This window comes from Mauremys mutica, chromosome 14 (assembly GCF_020497125.1).
Source record: "Mauremys mutica isolate MM-2020 ecotype Southern chromosome 14, ASM2049712v1, whole genome shotgun sequence".
Classification (NCBI taxonomy): Eukaryota; Metazoa; Chordata; order Testudines; family Geoemydidae; genus Mauremys; species Mauremys mutica.
In genome coordinates, this window is record NC_059085.1 from 42,698,509 (window position 1) to 42,717,735 (window position 19,227).

At 47.2% G+C, this 19,227-nt stretch overlaps 1 protein-coding gene across 4 annotated transcripts in view; it reads left to right on the top strand.

Moving 5' to 3' along the window:
* Positions 1 to 802: 802 nt before the first annotated feature.
* The window catches only part of ACSF3 (acyl-CoA synthetase family member 3), a 105,056-nt gene continuing 86,631 nt past the window's right edge, over positions 803 to 19,227 (top strand). The window contains exons 1-4 of one of the 4 annotated variants that reach the window (XM_044986937.1): positions 814 to 1,007; positions 2,512 to 2,582; positions 5,844 to 6,578; positions 8,144 to 8,299. In XM_044986937.1, the coding sequence (XP_044842872.1) occupies positions 5,874 to 6,578; positions 8,144 to 8,299 (861 nt within the window). In that variant the 5' untranslated portion in view covers positions 814 to 1,007; positions 2,512 to 2,582; positions 5,844 to 5,873. Of the gene's footprint in view, positions 1,008 to 2,511; positions 2,583 to 5,843; positions 6,579 to 8,143; positions 8,300 to 19,227 lie in introns of all 4 variants that reach the window. The other 3 variants (XR_006573398.1, XM_044986936.1, XM_044986938.1) reach the window with 3 other exon arrangements.

The window sequence follows — 19,227 nt, forward strand, 5'->3', positions numbered from 1 at the left end:
TTTGTTACAGTCCCACCCTGACGGCTTTAGTTCAAGCCATTTAACAGCTTGTGTTTTTAGTTCCGGATGGCCTCACTTCAGTTCCCAGTATGTCAGCCAAGATGGCGGCCATCACATCTTCAGGGCAGGGTATGTTCTCAGGTATTCTCTTTACATCTCTATGAGCCTCCCCACAAACTTGAATGCAAGTTTGGGATTTGGGAACAATTCCACTTAGAAACCATTTTCAATAAACTTGTGGGGTCTAGGGCTGAGTTACTCCCATGGGGGCTCATCCTCTGCCCCCATTTGTCTCTTTTATTCAGCTGCTGCATCCTGCCTGCCTGCCTGCCATGTACATGGGGAGCTCTCTGGGATAGGGACCATCTTCTTTGTTACATGGGCGCCTGGCACAATAGATCCCTGGTCTTTGCTTGGTTTTCCTAGATGCTACCATAATACAAACAGTAACGGGCACTGCACAGGTGTCTCGAGGGTGGGGGACGGCTCCTGATCGGGCATTACTGGCAGGAGAAATGTCTACCCCAGGAAGTGACTTGCCCTGGGACGGGCGGAGGGGCTCAGGCTGGCATGCAGGTTGCAGAAGCTCATTGTGATGTAATGTGAGGAGGTTGCTGGGTGACCAGAGAGCGAGTGTGAAAAATAAGGCCGGGGGCGTGGGGGGTAATAGGCGCCTCTGTAGGACAAAGCCCCGGACATGGGGGCTGGCCCTATAAAATCGGGACAGCTGGTCCCCCTTGGAGGGGCTGCGAGGTGACGCCAGCCTCACCGCTCAAAGGGCTGTGACGTCACAGCAGTGACGTCACAGGCGAGTGACGTCATGGGCGCGGGGGCGTGTCACCCTGGCCCCGAGCTCGGGGTTGCCCCCGTCCGGCCCCAGGGAGCTGGTTCTGCCCGGGCCGGAACCGCCGGCAGCGGCATCTGGTTTCCGCGGGGATCCACTTCCCGGACGGACCCGAACCCACCCCCTCCCCGGGCGCCGCCACCCGCGGGACGCGGCCCAGCAGGTGAGGCCCGGCCGTCCCCTCCCCCCCCGGGACTCCTGCCCCGCCCCCGTCTCCCCAGGGTGCCCTTGCCTAATGCCCCCTACCCTTGTCCTCCCCCTGCCCCCCCAGACGTGCCTGCGCGCCCTGCCTGGGGGTGGGCTGCCCGTATCCGGCTCCAGCAGCTGCATCTGGCGGGGGCCTTCAGTTCCCCCCGCCCTGCTGGTTGGGTGCTGGGGGTCAGTGTGGTTGCTGACTGATGCGGGCCATGTGCCCCAGGGGGCCGGGGGGGGGGTTGTGGGGTGCGATTGGTGCTGTCTGTATGCTCGGGGGTGTGTGGAGGGGGTGCGGATTGGCGCAGTGCATGTGCGCTGTGCTTGCATGGAGGGGGATACACCAGCCTCAGGGGGCCTGACTTCCATGCAAATAAACTATGGAAACAAACAGTAACACTGAAAATACAAACTGTTTTGAAGTTTTTCACACCTCTTTAAATAAATCCCACCACCCTGAAACCACTTCCTCCAATCACAATATGCACACCCACATCTTCCTTCTCCTCTATCTGGGGGGAAATACTCCCTCATTTTCCTGATCCACATTTAACAGTAGTCCTTTGGGATTTGTTGAGTTGTCTAAATTTCTGGATGGAAGTGCTGACACAGAGCTGTTTGGAAAGTTAGGAAGTTTGAAAGCATCTGGTCTTTCTGTACACAACAGATGTGAGTTTCGGTTAGTTTGATGGAAGCAGTCCTTTCACACACTTCAGAGCAGCACACGCACGCTCCATGAGGTGATGCAGAGGCAGACAACCTGCAGAATGTTATCTGGTGGTCTTGAGTGTGCTTCTGGTTTGATCATGCTCTCTGGGACAATGGGGCACACTCCTTTTGCAAGATTAGTTACAGTGGCAAGAGCTGATCTTGGAAGAGATGCAGTGATAACCACGTGTCTGAGGTCAGGATCAGACCTTTTGACTAGCTCAGCAAAAAGAGTGTTGCTCAAGTCATCTAGTGTGTTTTTATAATTGCATATGTATTTATACTGTGACCAAGGTGAGATTAGATAATGGGGATTTGTAGAGACACATTTGAAAGCGGAGTGAGTTAGAGATGGAATAGCAAGGAATGATTTAGGAAAATTTGAAGCAAGAGATAAATTTCTTAGCAGTGAAGGAATTTGTGCACTGGCATGATCTTTCTTCCTAGGGTGTATTTGGACCACTATTACTAGAGATGGTTGAGAGGTGACTCAGGGCCTAGGAATGACTGAGGTCACTGGGTGATAGTTTGTGTCCAGTCTCCAACAGAGTCATAGGTGCTAGAGATGCAGCAGATCTATGTTACTTTGTCACCTTGTCCATTCCCAGAGATCAGAGCAGGATTGTGTCTGGGGTTTTGGGTGGTCTAGTTCAAACATCTAAAGCAATGGGCAGTGTTTTCTGTATACATCTGAATCATAAACTGATGGTATTGTGGGTTTTTATAGCTTAGAGTTGCTGAGCCAGTTCTCTTTTTTGCTCCTTCAGAAACGGCTGTGCTTCAGCATATGAAAGAGAAGAGTGATTATGGTGTATGTTGTGCAGGTGGAAGAATACGGGTAAGACTGTAAATAATGTGAGGGCATCTGTAGAGAAGCTGTGGCTTGCAAGGAAATAATCCATCAGTTATTTTAATGCTATGCTTAATTTCATTTTAACCAGTATGTTGTTTTCCTCCTGAAAGGCTGCACGGTAGCATCATCTGAAATAAGTGACAGGTTTCCACTTTAAATCCCAGCTGGTTTCCTAAGAGGATTTATACCACCATCTAGTCTACATATTGTTAGTGGTCAGACGTGAACAATACATGGTTATTAGTGTCTTGGAAAATGAACTGACACTGATAAATCTGTGGCAGTTACCCAGTTACTTTGCATTGTATTGTGGCTCCATTAGCATTCTGAGATCACCTTTGTTTGTTTTTTACTCCTAATTTGAGAGATGTGAGGCTGGCTCCTGTTTTCCTACCTTTAGAAATGTAATTTCTGGCTGAGGAAAGCATTGGAGTGGGGAGCTGGGGGATGGAAACGCTGTCTAGGGTGAAGGAAGAATGTTAACTCCTTATATATCAGTTTGTTAATAGTATAGTTCCTGCTTCTCTGGCCAGTCCTAGTTGGTTTGGGATTGTGTTGCCCTCCCCACCTTCAACTGTGGTGGTGCTTTATTGGGTATAGAATTTGGATCCCACAGTTGCCCATAATTACCACTGTCTTCTCTGCCACTCATTGCAAGGCTTTGTGATGTCAAGAGCTGGGTGAAACCACCAAATGTATTTTCGCTTGTTACCTTAGCCATAGTAGGATAGGGTTTGAACCTGTCTCCAAAGACAAAAGCTAGTGCATTGTTCTGCAGTCCGCATCTCGCAGCAGCACATCTTACTCAGCTGTATACTCTTAGTCAGATTTGATTCCCGTTACTGGTGTAGCTCCCTGAAAAATGTAAAAGAAAGGAATCTGCCCTGGCCCTTGCCAAACTAGCACATCCAGCACTTCTGTAATGCTATACACAGTTGTCACAAATTCGGTGAAGTCCATAAGTGCACAAGACCAGTGAAAGCTGCTGTTGCTTATTGTTCCATTAAATCTGCACTGGCACTGTGGTGAAAAGAGGATGGTGTGAGTCTCTGAAGCTGCAGTTTCAAAGTGGCAGCTAAAACCTGGCTCCTTGAGCTTTCCAGGGGAAACCAACTAAGCCGAATGTAGTTAACCATAGTGGTTTGGAACTCTCTGCTCCTCAGTGATACAGTGGAAATGCAGTCAGTTCCAATTAACACCCCTGTTAGCATCTCGTGTGCTCTCACCAGCAATCTGGCCTTGGGGCTACTACAGTAGTTAGAAAGAGGTGATTCTGGTTTTGCTAACAGTCTGTTGTCTTTTTTTTCTTGTTTTAAATTTATCTGTAAAGAGGAACGTGAGAAATGGAAAGATGTCGTGCTAGTGTCGCCTGCTTTGTTTTTTCCATTTCATTGGTGTGTGTCATGTGCATGCAGTGACCACACTTCTTAGTTTAAAGCCCACTTCAAGATGTTTCTGCACTAAATCATGGGCTTCATTGCAGAAATCGAAATTGAGGGTGTTCCGCAAACAAAATATGTGCAAACAAGTTTCTTATTTGGGAAATTTCATTAGTGTGGATGAGAGACAGGAAAGCTCACTGCTGCATCTACGCAAAAACTAAATAAAAATCCATCGCTGACAGTAGGTGTTAGCAACAGGGGCATCTGAGCTGGTGCCAAGCACAGTTGAGCTGCAAATCATTTGGATCTTACATTGATAGTTATCAAACAAATTCTCCGGTGGTTTATTGTTTCTTCCACTTCACGCTATGGGGAGCTGTGTTTTATAAGCTGTTGCAATAATAGATTTTTTAGAAGTCCCATAAAGTCAAATGGCCATTGACCTCATCAAAGAAACCCCATCATTGAATGCAGCACTCCTATATCTTTTTTGGGAAATGAAAGTTTAAATGCATTTGGACAGAAATTGTCTCGTTTTAGTTTCACTTTAAGGATACGTCACTTGTTGAGTTAAACTTTAATAGTCACTGTTACATAAGAAGCAACATAGAGCCCTTTCCTTATTTTTCTTCCTCTCCTTGGCTGGGTATCTGTGACAATCGGTGCGTGGCTCAGGACAGCGTCAACCAATCAGAGTCTTCCCTTTCTTCCTACTGGGCCTGCTGCTCCAGCTCGCAAGCACCTTTCCAGTGTTGGCACTGCCCTGGACAGGGCTCTGGAGACCCTCTACCCACAGTCTCCCCTGCACCCTTCTGTAGCAGTTTCTTCCTGATGCTCCCAGTGTACTGTCACTCTGCCCTGCCACTGGAGGAACGACAAGCTGCAGCCACTATGGTAGCACAAACATATTGCTTAAAAAAGAAGTGGCTGATGAATAGCATTTAGACATTCCTAATATTTGTCTCCAGTGCTGTAAAAGCAAGAGAGTCTTTTTCTGAACTTCTCCCACGAGAGAGTGGACTTTAGTGTCATTGTGCGCCTGAGCAGAAGGAGCAGAATGCGTAACTCTTATGCCAGCCCATAATCTTCCTCCGTAACAGTGGGGACTGTTGCTTCATTCCAGTTCCCTAGTGGATGTTTTTCTGCATTGCTGAACCTTGATACAATTTAACATGGTTCACACACACTGTTTAGGAGAGGTCAGGACTTCAGTGGTGGGGTGCGCTCCCCGTTAGGATAGCACTGCACCGGTAGAGCTCTGGCGTGCGGGGAGCAGCTGAGCTCATGCTGACACGTTGCCTGGCTCTAGTCAATGCTCTTAGTTTCCTGCATCCAGGAATGCTGTAAGAAATCCCACAAGTCAGTAATGGTGGGTATTTGCTTGCTTGCCTGTTTTCACTTGGAAAACCAGCTTGGACGGTGGCTGCCCAGACTGTTTGCTGTTTCTGCCTACTCTGGCTGTTGTACCCATTCTATTAAGGTTGTGTCATGTAGGACGGAACTGTGTGCCTGATACAGTACCTGTGATGATCAATCAGATCAGAAGGGTAGACAGGCCTCCTTTGCTTATTTTCTTCAGTCACTGGAAGTGACAGGACGGCATCAGTAAGCATTAATTACTGTGCTAAACTCACTTGTTGAAAATAAATGTTCTTTTAATGCACATATTTGTCTTAAGTGAGATTGTGATTTAGAGATTCCACTGTGAGTGCTTTGGGCTGTCTTCCTGCGTGTGGAGATGCGGCCTAGCACTTAAACAGGCTTAGAATGAAAGCTACCCCCTTTTCCTTTGTGTGAATATGTTGTATAAATTCCTGGATATTCCCACTCCCTGCTTATTGGTTCATATAATTTCCCTCTGCAGCATCGAGTCTGATCAAGAAATGCAGGCAGAATGTTGGGCTCCTGGATATTTTGCCATGTGAATTTGCCCATGCGATGTCTTGTTCACGGTGTACACCGCTGGAGGTGGCCTGCCTGTGGACGGAGGAATGTTGGACATTTCAGAAAAGGCCTGCACACCACAAGAACACCATTCAGTGGTAGGGTTACCCCCGTCTTCACCAGAGCTTTGGCTTTTGGTGATAAAATTGCCATCATTGATCAAAATGGAGAGCACACGTACAGGGACCTTTACACTCAAAGTGTCCACTTGTCTCAGCAAATCTGTGAAGTGCTCAGATGTTCCAGTGGAGACCTAAAGGAGGAGCGGATCTCGTTTTTATGCCCAAATGATGCCTCATATGTGATTGCCCAGTGGGCTTCCTGGATGAGTGGAGGCGTAGCTGTTCCCCTGTACAGGAAACACCCAGTGCAGGAACTGGAGTATTTCATCCAAGACTCCCAGAGTAGTCTAGTCATTGCCACAGAAGAGTATGTGAAGCACATAACCCCTAGTGCTGAGAAACTGGGAATACCCGTTCTGCCACTTGTTAACTCTGCTAGCGATGGATGGATAAATGATAAGACTGTGGAAGCGTTCCCCTTGGCAATTGACTGTCCTGAGTGGAAAGATAGAGGAGCGATGATAATCTACACCAGTGGGACTACAGGAGGACCAAAAGGTGTCCTTAGTACCCATCAGAATCTGCAAGCTGTGGTAAGTGATACGTCCCTCATGATATGCTAATGGCATGTTATTGGAGGTCAGTTTTTTTCAAAAGTGGCTAGTGATTTGGGGCTTCCTGTTGAGTGTGCAGCTTGAGCAATGGCACTCAGAAAATCCAGGCCCCTCTAATGGCACCCAAAACCATTAGGCATGTTTGAAAATCTTCACCGGTGTGTGTGCACTGTGGCTTGGGCTATGGTGGCTGGGTGGGTATTTTCCTGGAGGGGTGCTAGTGACTCTGTAAGTTGCCTTTTTTACTGGTTGCTTTTCCTGCAGAATGACTGTAAAGATGTATCCAGGCCCCTCCCTGAAGTATAATGTGATCCAGCATGTCACTGTTATGTAAAGTCTGGGCATTATTTAGCTCTATATCCCCAAGGCAAAAAATCCATTAGCTATCTGAGCCAAAAAGAGTTAGAAGTCTACAGGAGTGTGCTGCTTGCCTTGCCAGTTCGGTATCGCTGCCTGCAGCTGATAAAATCACACCAGTAAGGGGAATAAATACACTGCACCTCAAAGATGGGGTATCGGACTAAAATGGTTCGAGACGCTCTGATACTGTGGTGAGCCTGGGCGCAGAGAACAAGGGCTTCACCGTATTGTGGAAAGACTCACTCTTTCCTCACAAGTGTTCGGATCATTCGGAAGGCAGACTGAACAGAGGCTGTGGCTGGCAGTTTGGTGCAGAACACCAGGGTTGTAGTGACTGGATAAAATCTGCCCTCCCCACTACGGGAAGGGGGAATGACGAGCACTGTTCTTTTAGACAAGCTGGAAATGACCTCTTTGACTGCGACGGTTAGGCTCCGAAAGGCATTGTCCTGCCTAAAATGGCCCAAACTCTAGTGCTTTAGAATACTTTTTTTCTTTTGGAAGCTTAAAATTAATATTTTCCCAGTATTGGGTTTATTTTCCTTTCTATTTATGGACCATTGACTTCCTGCCCCCATTTTCTGTTCCTCATGGATTCTAATAAGCCAGCCTAGGTCAGCTTCTTTTTGTCAGCAGCATTATCAATGGTGTCAGCAAAGTTTCTTAGATAACTGTTGTTTCTGCTGACTCAGGTTGTGCAACAGCAGGCTAATAATAGTGTAGGTCCTTCCTAAACAGTAGCAATTAATCTCTAATTTTTTGGCAACACGGATGGAGTTATAGGTGCATGTATGTATATACATATGTATTCTATAGATGCACAGAATGTTCCCATTCAGTTGTTTTTATGATAAGTGCTTTTCTCCTGTTTGGTCTCAAAGAAGAGACCCCACTTCCCTTGCGTTCATCAAGGGGGGTGTAGGTCTTCCACCTTGCGGGTTCTTGTCTGTTTTTTTACTGGTGACATTTTCATTCTGACACCTATTTTTTCCCATGAATCCCCTGAATTTATGTTCACATCCAGGGCCCAGAAACTAGCCCAGGCAGGGACATGCTGCTACCAGCTCAAACAGTAGAGCTAGGGTTGAATTAGCCATGTTTTCTCTATAGTTAGAGCTCTGTTCTGTGTCTCAGCTGGTGGCGCCCCTTGGCCTAATGCTGGATTTTATATTTTTTCCCCACAGGTAACAGGGCTGGTTGACAAATGGGAGTGGACGAAGGAAGATGTTATCTTGCATGTGCTGCCTTTACACCATGTCCATGGAGTGATCAATAAGCTGCTGTGCCCTCTTTGGGTGGGAGCTACGTGCATCATGCTGTCCGAGTTCAGCCCTCAGAAGGTAAGCCTGGAGGGATTGTGTGTTGGCTTTGAAATTCATCAGCAAGACCCCATGCATTCTAATTAGAGTACGTTTGCAACCGGGTCTTAAACAGTTCCAGCGTATTTAGCTTTTGGCTACATACAGGTCATCAGTTGTCTCGTTAAAAGACTTTGAACTGAATATTAAATCTGGGGCAAAGCAGCTTCTCTGGGTGGTTTTAACTTGCTTGATTATTAAATGGCTAATAATCCGTAATATTACCTCTGCTCCTTGGTGACGCTAGGAGGTACATGCTATCAAACCAGGGCACTGCACACAGAATAGTAACAGAGTTAATTTAGGATCAGGAAAGATGAAAACATAACTTATTCTCTTGTTTTGTAACATGCTGTACCTTAGCAATGCATTGCCTCAAACACTTAACAGTTTGTTTTGTATTACCATAGTCAGTAGCTCGCAGTAGCCCTTTTCTGTGTTAAATACACTCACACTCAATGTCTTGTGCTATGTCACATGGTATGATGCTGGTGTTAGAGCTTCTGGTGCCCCAGGTGAGACTAATAAAATAATACCGGATATTTATATGCAAGCTCCACTTTTCATCCGCCAAGCTCTTTACAAACATTAGTAAATTCGTCAAGATTAGACTGGATGGCATGTCCCTACTCTAGGCCACAATGGGAGAGAGTTAGCAAAATTGAAACTTTGCCAAGTCCCTTAGGAAAGGTGGTGGTAAGCAGACTGTCCTCATCAGATTAGGAGCAGAGATGCTGTTAGAATGTTGTTTTTCTGCACATGCAGGAAGCGCTGGGCCTGGTGCTTTGCTCTGCTGTGGTACCTTGCCAATGCCAACGGGCAGCAGTTTTAAAAGGAAAAAAGTGGTTGTAGCAGAGAGGTGTGTGTCTGTGAAGGGAGAAGAACACTTTTAGTCTGTTTCCACCTGGGATTGCCTTTGCCACCCTTGTGATGGTGCTGTTTGTTTGTAGAGCCCCTAAGGTTGGTCCTGAGGAATAATTTGGGAGATCACTCGTGTCCATGCTTTAATTCATTTAACATCCTAACTAGTGTGGTGATGGGTCCTGTAGAAGACCCTAAGGTAGAGAGACGGGTTTGTCTTCTACCCAAAGTGTGTAAATATCACTTCCTGAGCAATGTGCCAAGCATTGAGACCAAGTGTGATTCGAGGAGAGGCATATGTTCTGTTCCTCTTCCCTGGAGACACCCCCATCCGGTCGACTGGTGAGTAGGCAGCAGTCTGATAAGAACGTGTGATCTAAGCAAGTCTGACAGAAATAGGTGAAGAGAAGATAAAGAAAGCCTGAGCACTGGACTCTGCATTGGCCATCCTTTGTCATGCCTGTGGCATTCGCATTCCAGGTGTGCTACAGGTGGCAGGGCTAGGGTGACCAGACGTTAAGGGGAAAATATCAGGCCGCCGTGGTGGGAAAGGGCGTGGTTTTTTTTTTTTTACACTCTCCCGTCCGGGAGTTTGGCGGCAATTCGGCGGAGAGCCCTTCAGTCGCGGACGGTCTTCAGCGGTATTTCGGCGGGGGGTAATAAACCTTGCCGCCAAAGACAGAAGCACCCACCACCGAAATACCGCCAAAGACCGTCCACGACTGAAGAACTCTCCGCCGAATTTCCACCGAAGAGCAGAAAACAAAATATCGGGACAAATGGCGTCCCAGCCGTACTCTGGTCAGGGTACGGGACAAACTCCTCAAAATCGGGACAATCTGATCACCTAGAAAGGCTGAAATTCTCAGAGCTAGGGAAACATTCCCTTAAGCTGAGCTGAAACAGGGTGGACATTAAGGTGACACTATAAAATGGAAAATCCTGGAAAGCTTCTAACCTCAGTCCCAGGTTCCTTTGCTTGTTGCTCACTTCCTGCTACTTTGAGCCCTTTCCTGGCAGCATGGCTCGGAGATTTGGAAATGCACCATGCAAGATAAAATAAACACTGAGAAATGCCTGACTTTGCCTAAAAATAGCCCTCGTTGTAATGCCAAAGAGCCTGTGAGGGGAGGAGTTCAGGATAGCTTAGGCTGTCATTGCAATACACCTTATAACTCACCAGTTCAAGCGCCTGTGGGAAGTGATGTGGGAATTCAACAAGCAAATAAAACATCGAAGGGGATAAAGTACAATAAGCAACAGTGCGGAACACTTCCCCTCTTACTCCATAGGGGGCAGTGGAGGGGGGATGTTTTGTCATGCGGTTCCCATCTCCATGCAGAGCTATGCAGATCAGCAGATTAAAGTTGTGCATTTCAAGGTGCTGATGCCTCAAGGCCTAATTCTGCTTTGGTCAGTGGAGTTACTCAACGTTAATACCAGTGTAGCTGAGATTGGAATTTGGCCCTCAGTCTTTAACTAGCACCGGTTCCTTTGTGGCCAGAAGGCTCAGTGTTCAGTGAATAATTGGGCTTTCAGGTGCAGATGCCGGCTTTAAGTGGGAACGGAAGTGTGCATTTTCTGAGATTACTTCTTATAGAAGCATAAGTCAATAATCAGTCCTGCAGCCACCCCAGGGTAAGACCAGGACCCACACATTACTAATGAGCAGCCATGATCAGAGGCTTTTAAAATTATACTGTGCCCTCTCTATATGCTTCAGGTCTGATAAGGCTACCTGGGAGATATATAAATATGAGCAAATGCAAGAAATCGTTGTCCTGTTCAGCTGTCGGACACAGACGTGCCTGACTCCTTTCACTCTCCCAGGGAGTTCTGTACAGGCCATGCTGACTTCATTTTACATTTTCCCCCTTGAGTCGTCATCCTTCCAGATGTGGAGGAATGGAAGGAAACCTCCATCAAAGCCTGTCCTCATCATTGCCCCTTAATCAGCCAGAGGGGCTGCTGGTGAATGGCATAAGAAAATTCCTTCCCTGAGGGCTAAGCATGCTGCCTCCACAGCTCCTGCAGGGAGCAGGCAGTCAGGAACTGAGCCCATGATAATACCCAGTGGTAGCTGGCCACTGGCGCTGCCCAGCATTAATATTTCAATTTAAATATATAGCGTATGTGCATAAAGTGTTTCAGATGGATACAGGTCCTCTTGGGGGTAAGGCAGCAGGTTTAAAACAAACAAAAGGAAGTATTTCTTCACCCAGTGCACAGTCAACCTGTGGAACTCTTTGCCAGAGGAGGCTGTGAAGGCCAAGACTATAACAAGGTTCAAAAAAGAACTAGATAAGTTCATGGAGGATAGATCCATCAATGGCTATGAGCCAGGATGGGGAGGGATGGTGTCCATAGCCTCTGTTTGCCAGAAGCTGGGAATGAGCGACAGGGGATGGATCACTTGATGATTCCCTGTTCTGTTCATTCCCTCTGGGGCACCATTGGCCACTGTTGGAAGACAAGATCCTGAGCCGGATGAACCTTTGGTCTGACCCAGTGTGGCCGTTCTTATGTTCTTGGGCTCCAGTCTGAGTACTGTTCTTCCCTTAATATTTAAAATCACTGCATTCTTAGCTTCCCCCCTCCAGCCCTTAAAGTCTTTGGGAAGAACCCTCACCTCAATAGAACACGCAGACTAAGAATATTTAGCATTTGCAGTGCTTGGCAGCTTCCAAACACTGTCTTGACCTATTGCAGAAGGCAAGACCTTGGTACCTCACTAGCCTTGGTGATACACTGAGGCAGCTAATTGCAGACGGGGGCAGGTCACACTGATAGTCCTGAAGCAAAGCCAATCCAAAGCCCCATGTGCATTTCTCCCTATTCTGTGGCATCTCGTGATTGATTGTCCCTTGTACTCTGGTGTTTCTCTGTGCTGCTCTCCTGACATCTGCAAATCAGTGAGCTGACGTTGAAGAATGGGCTCTGCTGGGAGGAGGGGGATGCTCAGTCCTGCATTCTCCAATCAGATTGCTTGGTGAGAATTGACAACCAAGGGCAAGCGAGGACTGTGCTGGAGGGGAGCCTTCACTTTGACCCAGAGGGTTGAGCTCGGGCAGGGGCAGTCCGCATGGCAAGTATGTCTGATGCAGGAGCAGCGAGCCAGCTCCATTCCAAGAGCTCTCAGGTGCAGTCAGGCCTCCGAAGGACATCATTTGCCTTTTTTATTTTTTTCATTCCCTTTATTTTTCCTAGGGCCTCCCCTGGGAGCTGAAAGTGGTTTGATCGACACTACAGAGAAAGCACAGGAGGGTAAAGCAGGCTTTCTTGTGGCGTTTAATGCAAGCTGCCTTTCAGTTCTAGTCTATTTTCACCAGCTGTTTACAAAATGCCCTTTGCTACCAAAATCAGCTTTCAGAAAAGCAGCACAGTTTCAGTGGAGGATTTCGCAGAAGGAGTCTGAGTTTTGCTGCTTTTTTTTTTTTCCTTCACTGCACCTTGAGAAAACAGTCAATTACAGTGTGATGTAAAGAAACCCAAATGGCAGCTAAAACACTTGACATACTGATCAAAACAAGGCTAGGAACTTACTCTAAACCTGCTGCAGACATATTTAGCCTTGAGTGATACTGGCATGGGTTCAAGAGAAACCACAGCAGCATGCCCAATGTGCCTTTGGTTTCTAATGACTAACACTTCATTATACAAAATAAATACTTTATTATTTCAGTGTTCATTAAATTACATCATTTGCGGCATGCCTTATAATCAGAGATACAGGTGCCAGTCTGGTTTAGTTGGTGCTAATAGCATTATCTCCTCTTAGCTAAAAGATGGTTCACATCTCAGATAAAGGCTTGGTTTGCATCCTGTGCGGTGTTAGGAGTTGTTTTTCAGACCCTTCTGCCTGGTTCTGGCAGCTGCCCAAGAGGAGGTTAAAGATCAAGGTTCTGGAACGGCCCCAGTGTCCTGGCCAGCATTCCCTCTCTAACAGCATCTGATGTTCGAGGCTGCATGTGCGCTATTGTGAAGCTCACAAAAGGACTCATTAAAGTGTACTGAGATGCCTCAAGCGTGAAAGTTGCTTCATAAAATCAGATTCTTTTTATTAAACTAAGACGTATGTTACTTTGCTCTAGCTACTACACAAGTTATAATTCACTTTATAGCACCATCTGTTAAGAATGTCTTGGTTAAGCATATTGTAGCATCCTTTTATTGTAAGTTATTAAAGAATATATCTGCATCTATTAATCATTTGTTAATAAAGGGTTTATAAATGGACCCTTAATTCCCAGCATTGCTTTCTGCTCCTTTCAAGTGGCATTTTAAGTACCTTGGTGTGTGCTCCTTTTGGAACATAACATGCCCTTGTGCAGGGACCTGAGCTCAAGACACACTCTCTACTGCCCCTTGGCCCAGCGGGGCTAGATATGTAATAGAAAAGCAGATTCCGCCCATGGGATGTGTGTCTCATCGCACTGGAGCGACCTTTCTGTCTTTCTTGGGAGCAGTGTTAAGTGATCTAGAGTGAGCCATATAGAAACTTCCTCAGCCACATGGAAGTTTGGCCTGAAATTGGGGGAGTTCAAGGGAGGGAGATAGTGAAAGGCTTGCAGGATTCCCCTCCCCAGAAAATACTGAGAGCAAGTGTCGCTCTGACCTTACATCTGTTTTGTTTTGTAAGTGAATTTAGCACAAGGTAACTTCCAGATTGCTAGTCCTGGAGAATGAAGTCCTGACCTTATCCAAAGGAAAGATCCTATGTAGACAGTGACAGCCCAGGCTTCTCACACTGCCCTTGCCAATATGCCTCAGCCTTGAACTACGGGGCCGCTGTAAGGTCTGAGCGGCAAGTTCCACGTCTCTCTCACTGGACCCCTTCGCTGCAGCTGCCAGCCAGAGGGCAGGTATCCCTGCCTTCTAGCCTTGGGCAAGAGAGAGTCTCTTGTCATTGCTTTGCAGGTTTTTTGTCTGAACTTCTCGTGGAAAAACAATCTAATATTGAGCAGTTCCTTAGAAGTGTATACAAATATGAACAGTGCACGCTCTCGTCCCCTGGAGGGTGTATCCAGTTTGGCTGCATGATTAAATGCAAGGCTCCTTCTTGCCGTCAGCAAAGAAGCCCCTTGCTGTAATGCAGCGACGCCTGTAGCCTGAGGTCCTTTGTTAACAAATATGCTGGTATGTAGATTTCTTGGCCTATATTTTCAGAAGTGACTAGTCATTTGGGGTGGCTGGGTTTTTGGGTGTCCAACTTGAGACACCTTAAAGGAGCCTGATTATCAGAAAGTGCTGAGCTCTCGTCATCTGAAAATCAGGCCCCAAATCATTAGTCTCTTTTGAGAATTTAGGCCCTTACATCTAGGTGGTAAGTGGCCTTTATGCACCAGCCTTTCACCTCTGGAGACAGAGGATCAGATCTGTTAGTTGCAGCTAAAGGAAATGTCTGTGTCACAAAGCCACCACACAGCTGGGCATGGCTGGTAGTCTCTACCCAGCAGGCTGAGCAGCAGGAGAGACAGCACTGAGATGCATTGGCAGGGTAGTGTGCAGCTCAGGAAGCATGCACTGCAGCTATCTGTGTAGTATCCAGTTCTAGCCACTCCCATAGGCCCCTCACTGCACAAACATCAGGTTAATCCTAATATTTTTTAAATAAAAGTGAATCCTAGCCTACAAATGTGTGAGCTCCAAGGGACACACCCATTAGAAAGGCACTATTCACTTGCTGGGAATGTGCGTTCCCATTTGGTTTCGGCTGGAGGAAGGTGATTGTCTTTTCATCCATTCACCGGTGGCTTAAGAAAGGTAATTTTATTTCAGGCTCAAAGGGAAGTCTGGGCGTGGTAAGGGGCAGGTCACTGCTGGATGGATTATGCTTGATCAGTTCTTGCAAACTTTGGCTTTACACAGTTATATCTGCTCTTCACTCCCCACAGATCTGCTGTCTGTTCTCAGCATCTGTTACAGAGTAATGCCTTTTGATGTGTGTGTGTGGGGGAAATAAAAAAAATGGAACCAGAGCCTGTCATATTTAGTTATATTACTGGGTCCCAGGGAAAGTACTTGCCCCTTTCAGTATGCCTGCAGCATGGCGAGGGTTTAAAAGCTTCAGACTGGAATGCAGAGGGGGCCGTTAGACTGCACTGATGAATAAATGATTACAACCAGAGTCATGCAGAGCGCAAACAGTTTGAGGTTATAACAAACATGAGATGAAGCCACCAAGGGCCCAATTTCCTTTTGAAGAAAAGAATGTTTCTCTTTCTACATATTGCTGCAAACGCCTGAGTTGTGCTAACTGTCAGAGGTTCAGCCGTTAGGAGAGAGCAAAGCTCCCCTGGCTGTTCTGCGCACTCCTCTGTAATATTCATGTTACTTCCGCTCAGAAAGAAACTGTGTCACCAATATGCATGTGTGGCCCTGTGTTCTGTTCAGTGCTCCTGCACAGTGCTGGAATTTCTGCATGTCTAGGAACCTGCATCTGTTGCAGTTGACGCTGGCGTCCCTCCCCAGATAGATCTAGTTTGGCAGTGAGGCACTCAATCTGAGTCAGAGCCGTAGCTGTTAGAGAACCTATGAAAATTTGGGCATAACCAGCACTTTAGCAATCAATACGAAAACTTAAAACCGTCTCGGAAATCAGAAGGGAAGGAAAGGGATGATTTAACCTGCATTAAGGATATTGCTACTTATGAAAAGCATTTTAAAAAAATTCAATAACAACTTAAATGATCCAATAATTTGTGACTGGTTTAGAAAAGAGGAGCCACTGAATTGTAAAGAGCTCCAGTAGCCCAGGTTGTCTGTTACCTTGTTTGGCTTTGGACTGGAAAATCCACGATGGTGTTCTTACCCCTTTTCAGACTGAAGGCATCTTCATATAATTTTCCCCTAGGATATTACCTAAATATTTCCTTTAAGAAAAAAAAATAGCTGTTTGAAGTAAAAGGAAAACTCTCTCTGTCAAATACCTGATCCAAAAATTCACTGGCAAGCAGGAGGGATATTCCAGCCCTGCACCATGGATTTGAGATCAGAATCTTTCACAATCACTTGCAGGAAACGTGACCCTGATTTGATTTGATTTGTTTTAAATGAGCCAAGCAGGTTCATTGTCATGCTGCAAGATGGTGTATGTGCAGCCGTGTGAGTGTGTGTGAGAGAGAGAGAGACAGACTGCTGTCGTTTTGCTGGTCTATGGGAAGCCTCTACGAATTGCTCGTTGTTCCTCTGCCTGCCAGTCCCAGCCTGGGGATGTTCACTGCTTTTTCCAAACTCCCTTTCATTTTCTGTTTCTTCTCCTGTTTTTTGGAATGTGTAACTCAGGATAAATGTTGTGTGCAGTCTAAGCATGGTAGGCCCTGGTTCTTCTCCCACCACACCTCCTCTTCTGTGTTGCCAGTTGTCAGGATATCAATTAATTCAGTGTCTTTGGCTTCTTCTGGATTTGTATTCAACACTGTGCTCCTCCTTCCACTGAAAGTGAGGCCTCTGGAAGGGAAAAGGGGTTAGTGCTTCTCTGCGATGCGTGTGCCCACATCTCTCCCTTCAGGCTGTTGTGCACAGACAACCAAACTGGGTGTAGTTTGGGAAAGTCGCCATGCAAAAATGCAGGCTTTGTGGGTTGAAAGGAGCTGCTTGTTGTGTATCACTCAGCCAATCCCCCTCCATCATCACATCTCCTGTCTGTCTTAGGAACTGCTAGGGGAAATCTTGCACATTTCCCATCACATTAGGGTTATTTTGCATCCAGTTGGTGGTTCTGTTTTGTAATTTTCCTTCTCTCTATTGTCATTTTCCTTTTGGCAAAATCTTCTAACATTCCATTGGTGAACAGAGAGACTTCCCATGCAAAGGGGGTTAGCAGAGAATTAGCTTTTCACGGAGTCTAGCTGCACTCAGCACATTTTCTGAAAGTTCTTCGGCTGAGACGCGCGTTTTATCTTGTGAATTGTGCAGTATTGATAAGCTTGAAGGCTGATCAATACAGCACAGTTCAACAGGGTACTTAAGCTTGTACCTGACTTCAAGCATGTGAGCAGTCCCATTAAATTCATGCCAAAGTACCTTGTTAATGGGAATTTCTGAGCCTCCTGCTAGTGATGAGGAGGCAGTACATTTGTGACGCAAGCTGTATCAAGAAGCCCCATGTCAGTGCTGCTAAACTGGCGTCCGTCCACCTAGAATCTGATTGCACAGTTGGAAAGATGTCACTGTTAAGATTGGATTCAAACATGAAGTTGTTTTTTGGATTATCAGGTGTTTCAGGGTGGTGGAGCTTAATGAGGACCTTCTTGTGATGATTTAGGAATGGGGGCAACAGTCACATCAGGAGGCAAAAACAACTGAAAAGGAAAAGCAACACTCGAAGGAAACAGCAGTGAAAGGCCCTAGGGAAAACCCTAAGATAGACAGGTGGAGAATGTGTCTATGGGTGGGCTTTTAAACCAGTATCACTTTTGGTTCCTCTTTAAATCATGTCTAATATATTTTAAGAGCCAACTATCTCGTATTCAGAAATGCTGAGCATCCACAAATCCAGCTGGAGTCTGTGGACACCAAATGTGTTCAGCACCAATGAAAGTTGGGTCTCTAATGTCTGGTGGTCACAGGCAAAACAAAAGTCCAATAGCCCCAAAGTACAGTGCAATGTGTACCAAAAAAACCATTGTTTTTAGAAACACTTTACGTCCGGAGGGTTTGAACAGATCATTCAGGTGAGCGAAATTAAATAAAACGAGAGGTTGTCAGTATCCTGTCCACCCATAATTGATGTGGCGACAGTGACATATGGGATAACGGCGAGGGAGAGATTGATTACACTGCTCTAAACTGGAGGGCGTCAGAGGATGCCATATGCTGGGAGAGCAAAGCTGGGCAGCCTACAAGACTCTCTAGATCCCAGGAGTGATTGATAGCCTCAGGTAATGAGGCTTTTCAGATCCATCCTCTTCAACTGTTCTATTTTTTTTTTTTTTTGACTGAGTAGCTGTGGTGGATCCCACAGATCAGACATCTGTGTGGTTGGGAAGGGGGTATCGAGACCAAGTTCGGAGGACATAGGACCCACCAGCTTCTGAGAAGGAAGCAAGACCTGGGATCTATAGTAAGACTTTGTCATACTTGAGAGTGTAAAGATGGCCCCTGTAGATGAACAGGAGCCGAGCTCTTTCATCGGATTACTGTGTAAGTAACACAGTAAGAGTTTGTTAACCAGGTCTGAAGGGGAGCTGTGGCACCTGGATTTTCCTGCAGTGACCTTCAGAGAGCACCTCGCTCCTGCAACATGCTCCTTGGAATAAGGGAGCAGAGTGAGGGGAGGACACGATATAAAATATCCAAGTGCAGAGCTTGGGGGCAGGGGTGGCTCTATAAATTACGGCGCCCCAAGCAGGGCGTCGCGCATCGCTGCCCTTCCCCGGTCCCGCGGCCGGGGCAGAAGTGTCTGCGGTGGGTGTGCTGGTTCGCGGCTCCGGTGGAGCATCCGCAGGCATGCCTGCGGGAGCTCCGTCCGAGCCGCGGGACCAGCGCGCCCGCCGCAGTCATGCCTGCGGGAGCTCAAGCGGAGCCGTGGGAAGAGGGGACCCTCCGCAGTCATGCCTGCGGCAGGTCCGCTCGTCCCGGGGCTCCGGTGGACCTCCCGCAGGCGTGACTGCGGAAGGTCCGCCGGAGCCAAATGCCGCCCTGCCCCGACAATGCTGCCCCACGCTCCTGCTTGGCGCGCTGGGGTCTGGAGCCAGCCCTGCTTGGGGTGGCAGCAGTTACCTGAGCCCAGGGAGCAGGAGACATGGGCTTGTGACACCCCAGCTAGGCATGTGTTTCTTCCTTCCCCTGCCCCCACCCGGTCACTCCCCTTTCCATCTGTGGCCTGCCGGAAGAAGAAAAATGTACGTTCTTGCCCCTGCTGCCCTTCCCAGCACTGTGGCCATTGCGTCTGGTTCTCAACATTTCCCCAAGGCCAGGGAGCCAACTGGCCCCTCTTCCACGGCTCATTGCTTGAGCTGGACTTGCGCACTCGCCAGTGCAACTCCCTGGGCTGGGCACGTCTGTAGAGCGTGGTAGTTTTCTCTCCTTCCCAAAGACCTGGAGCG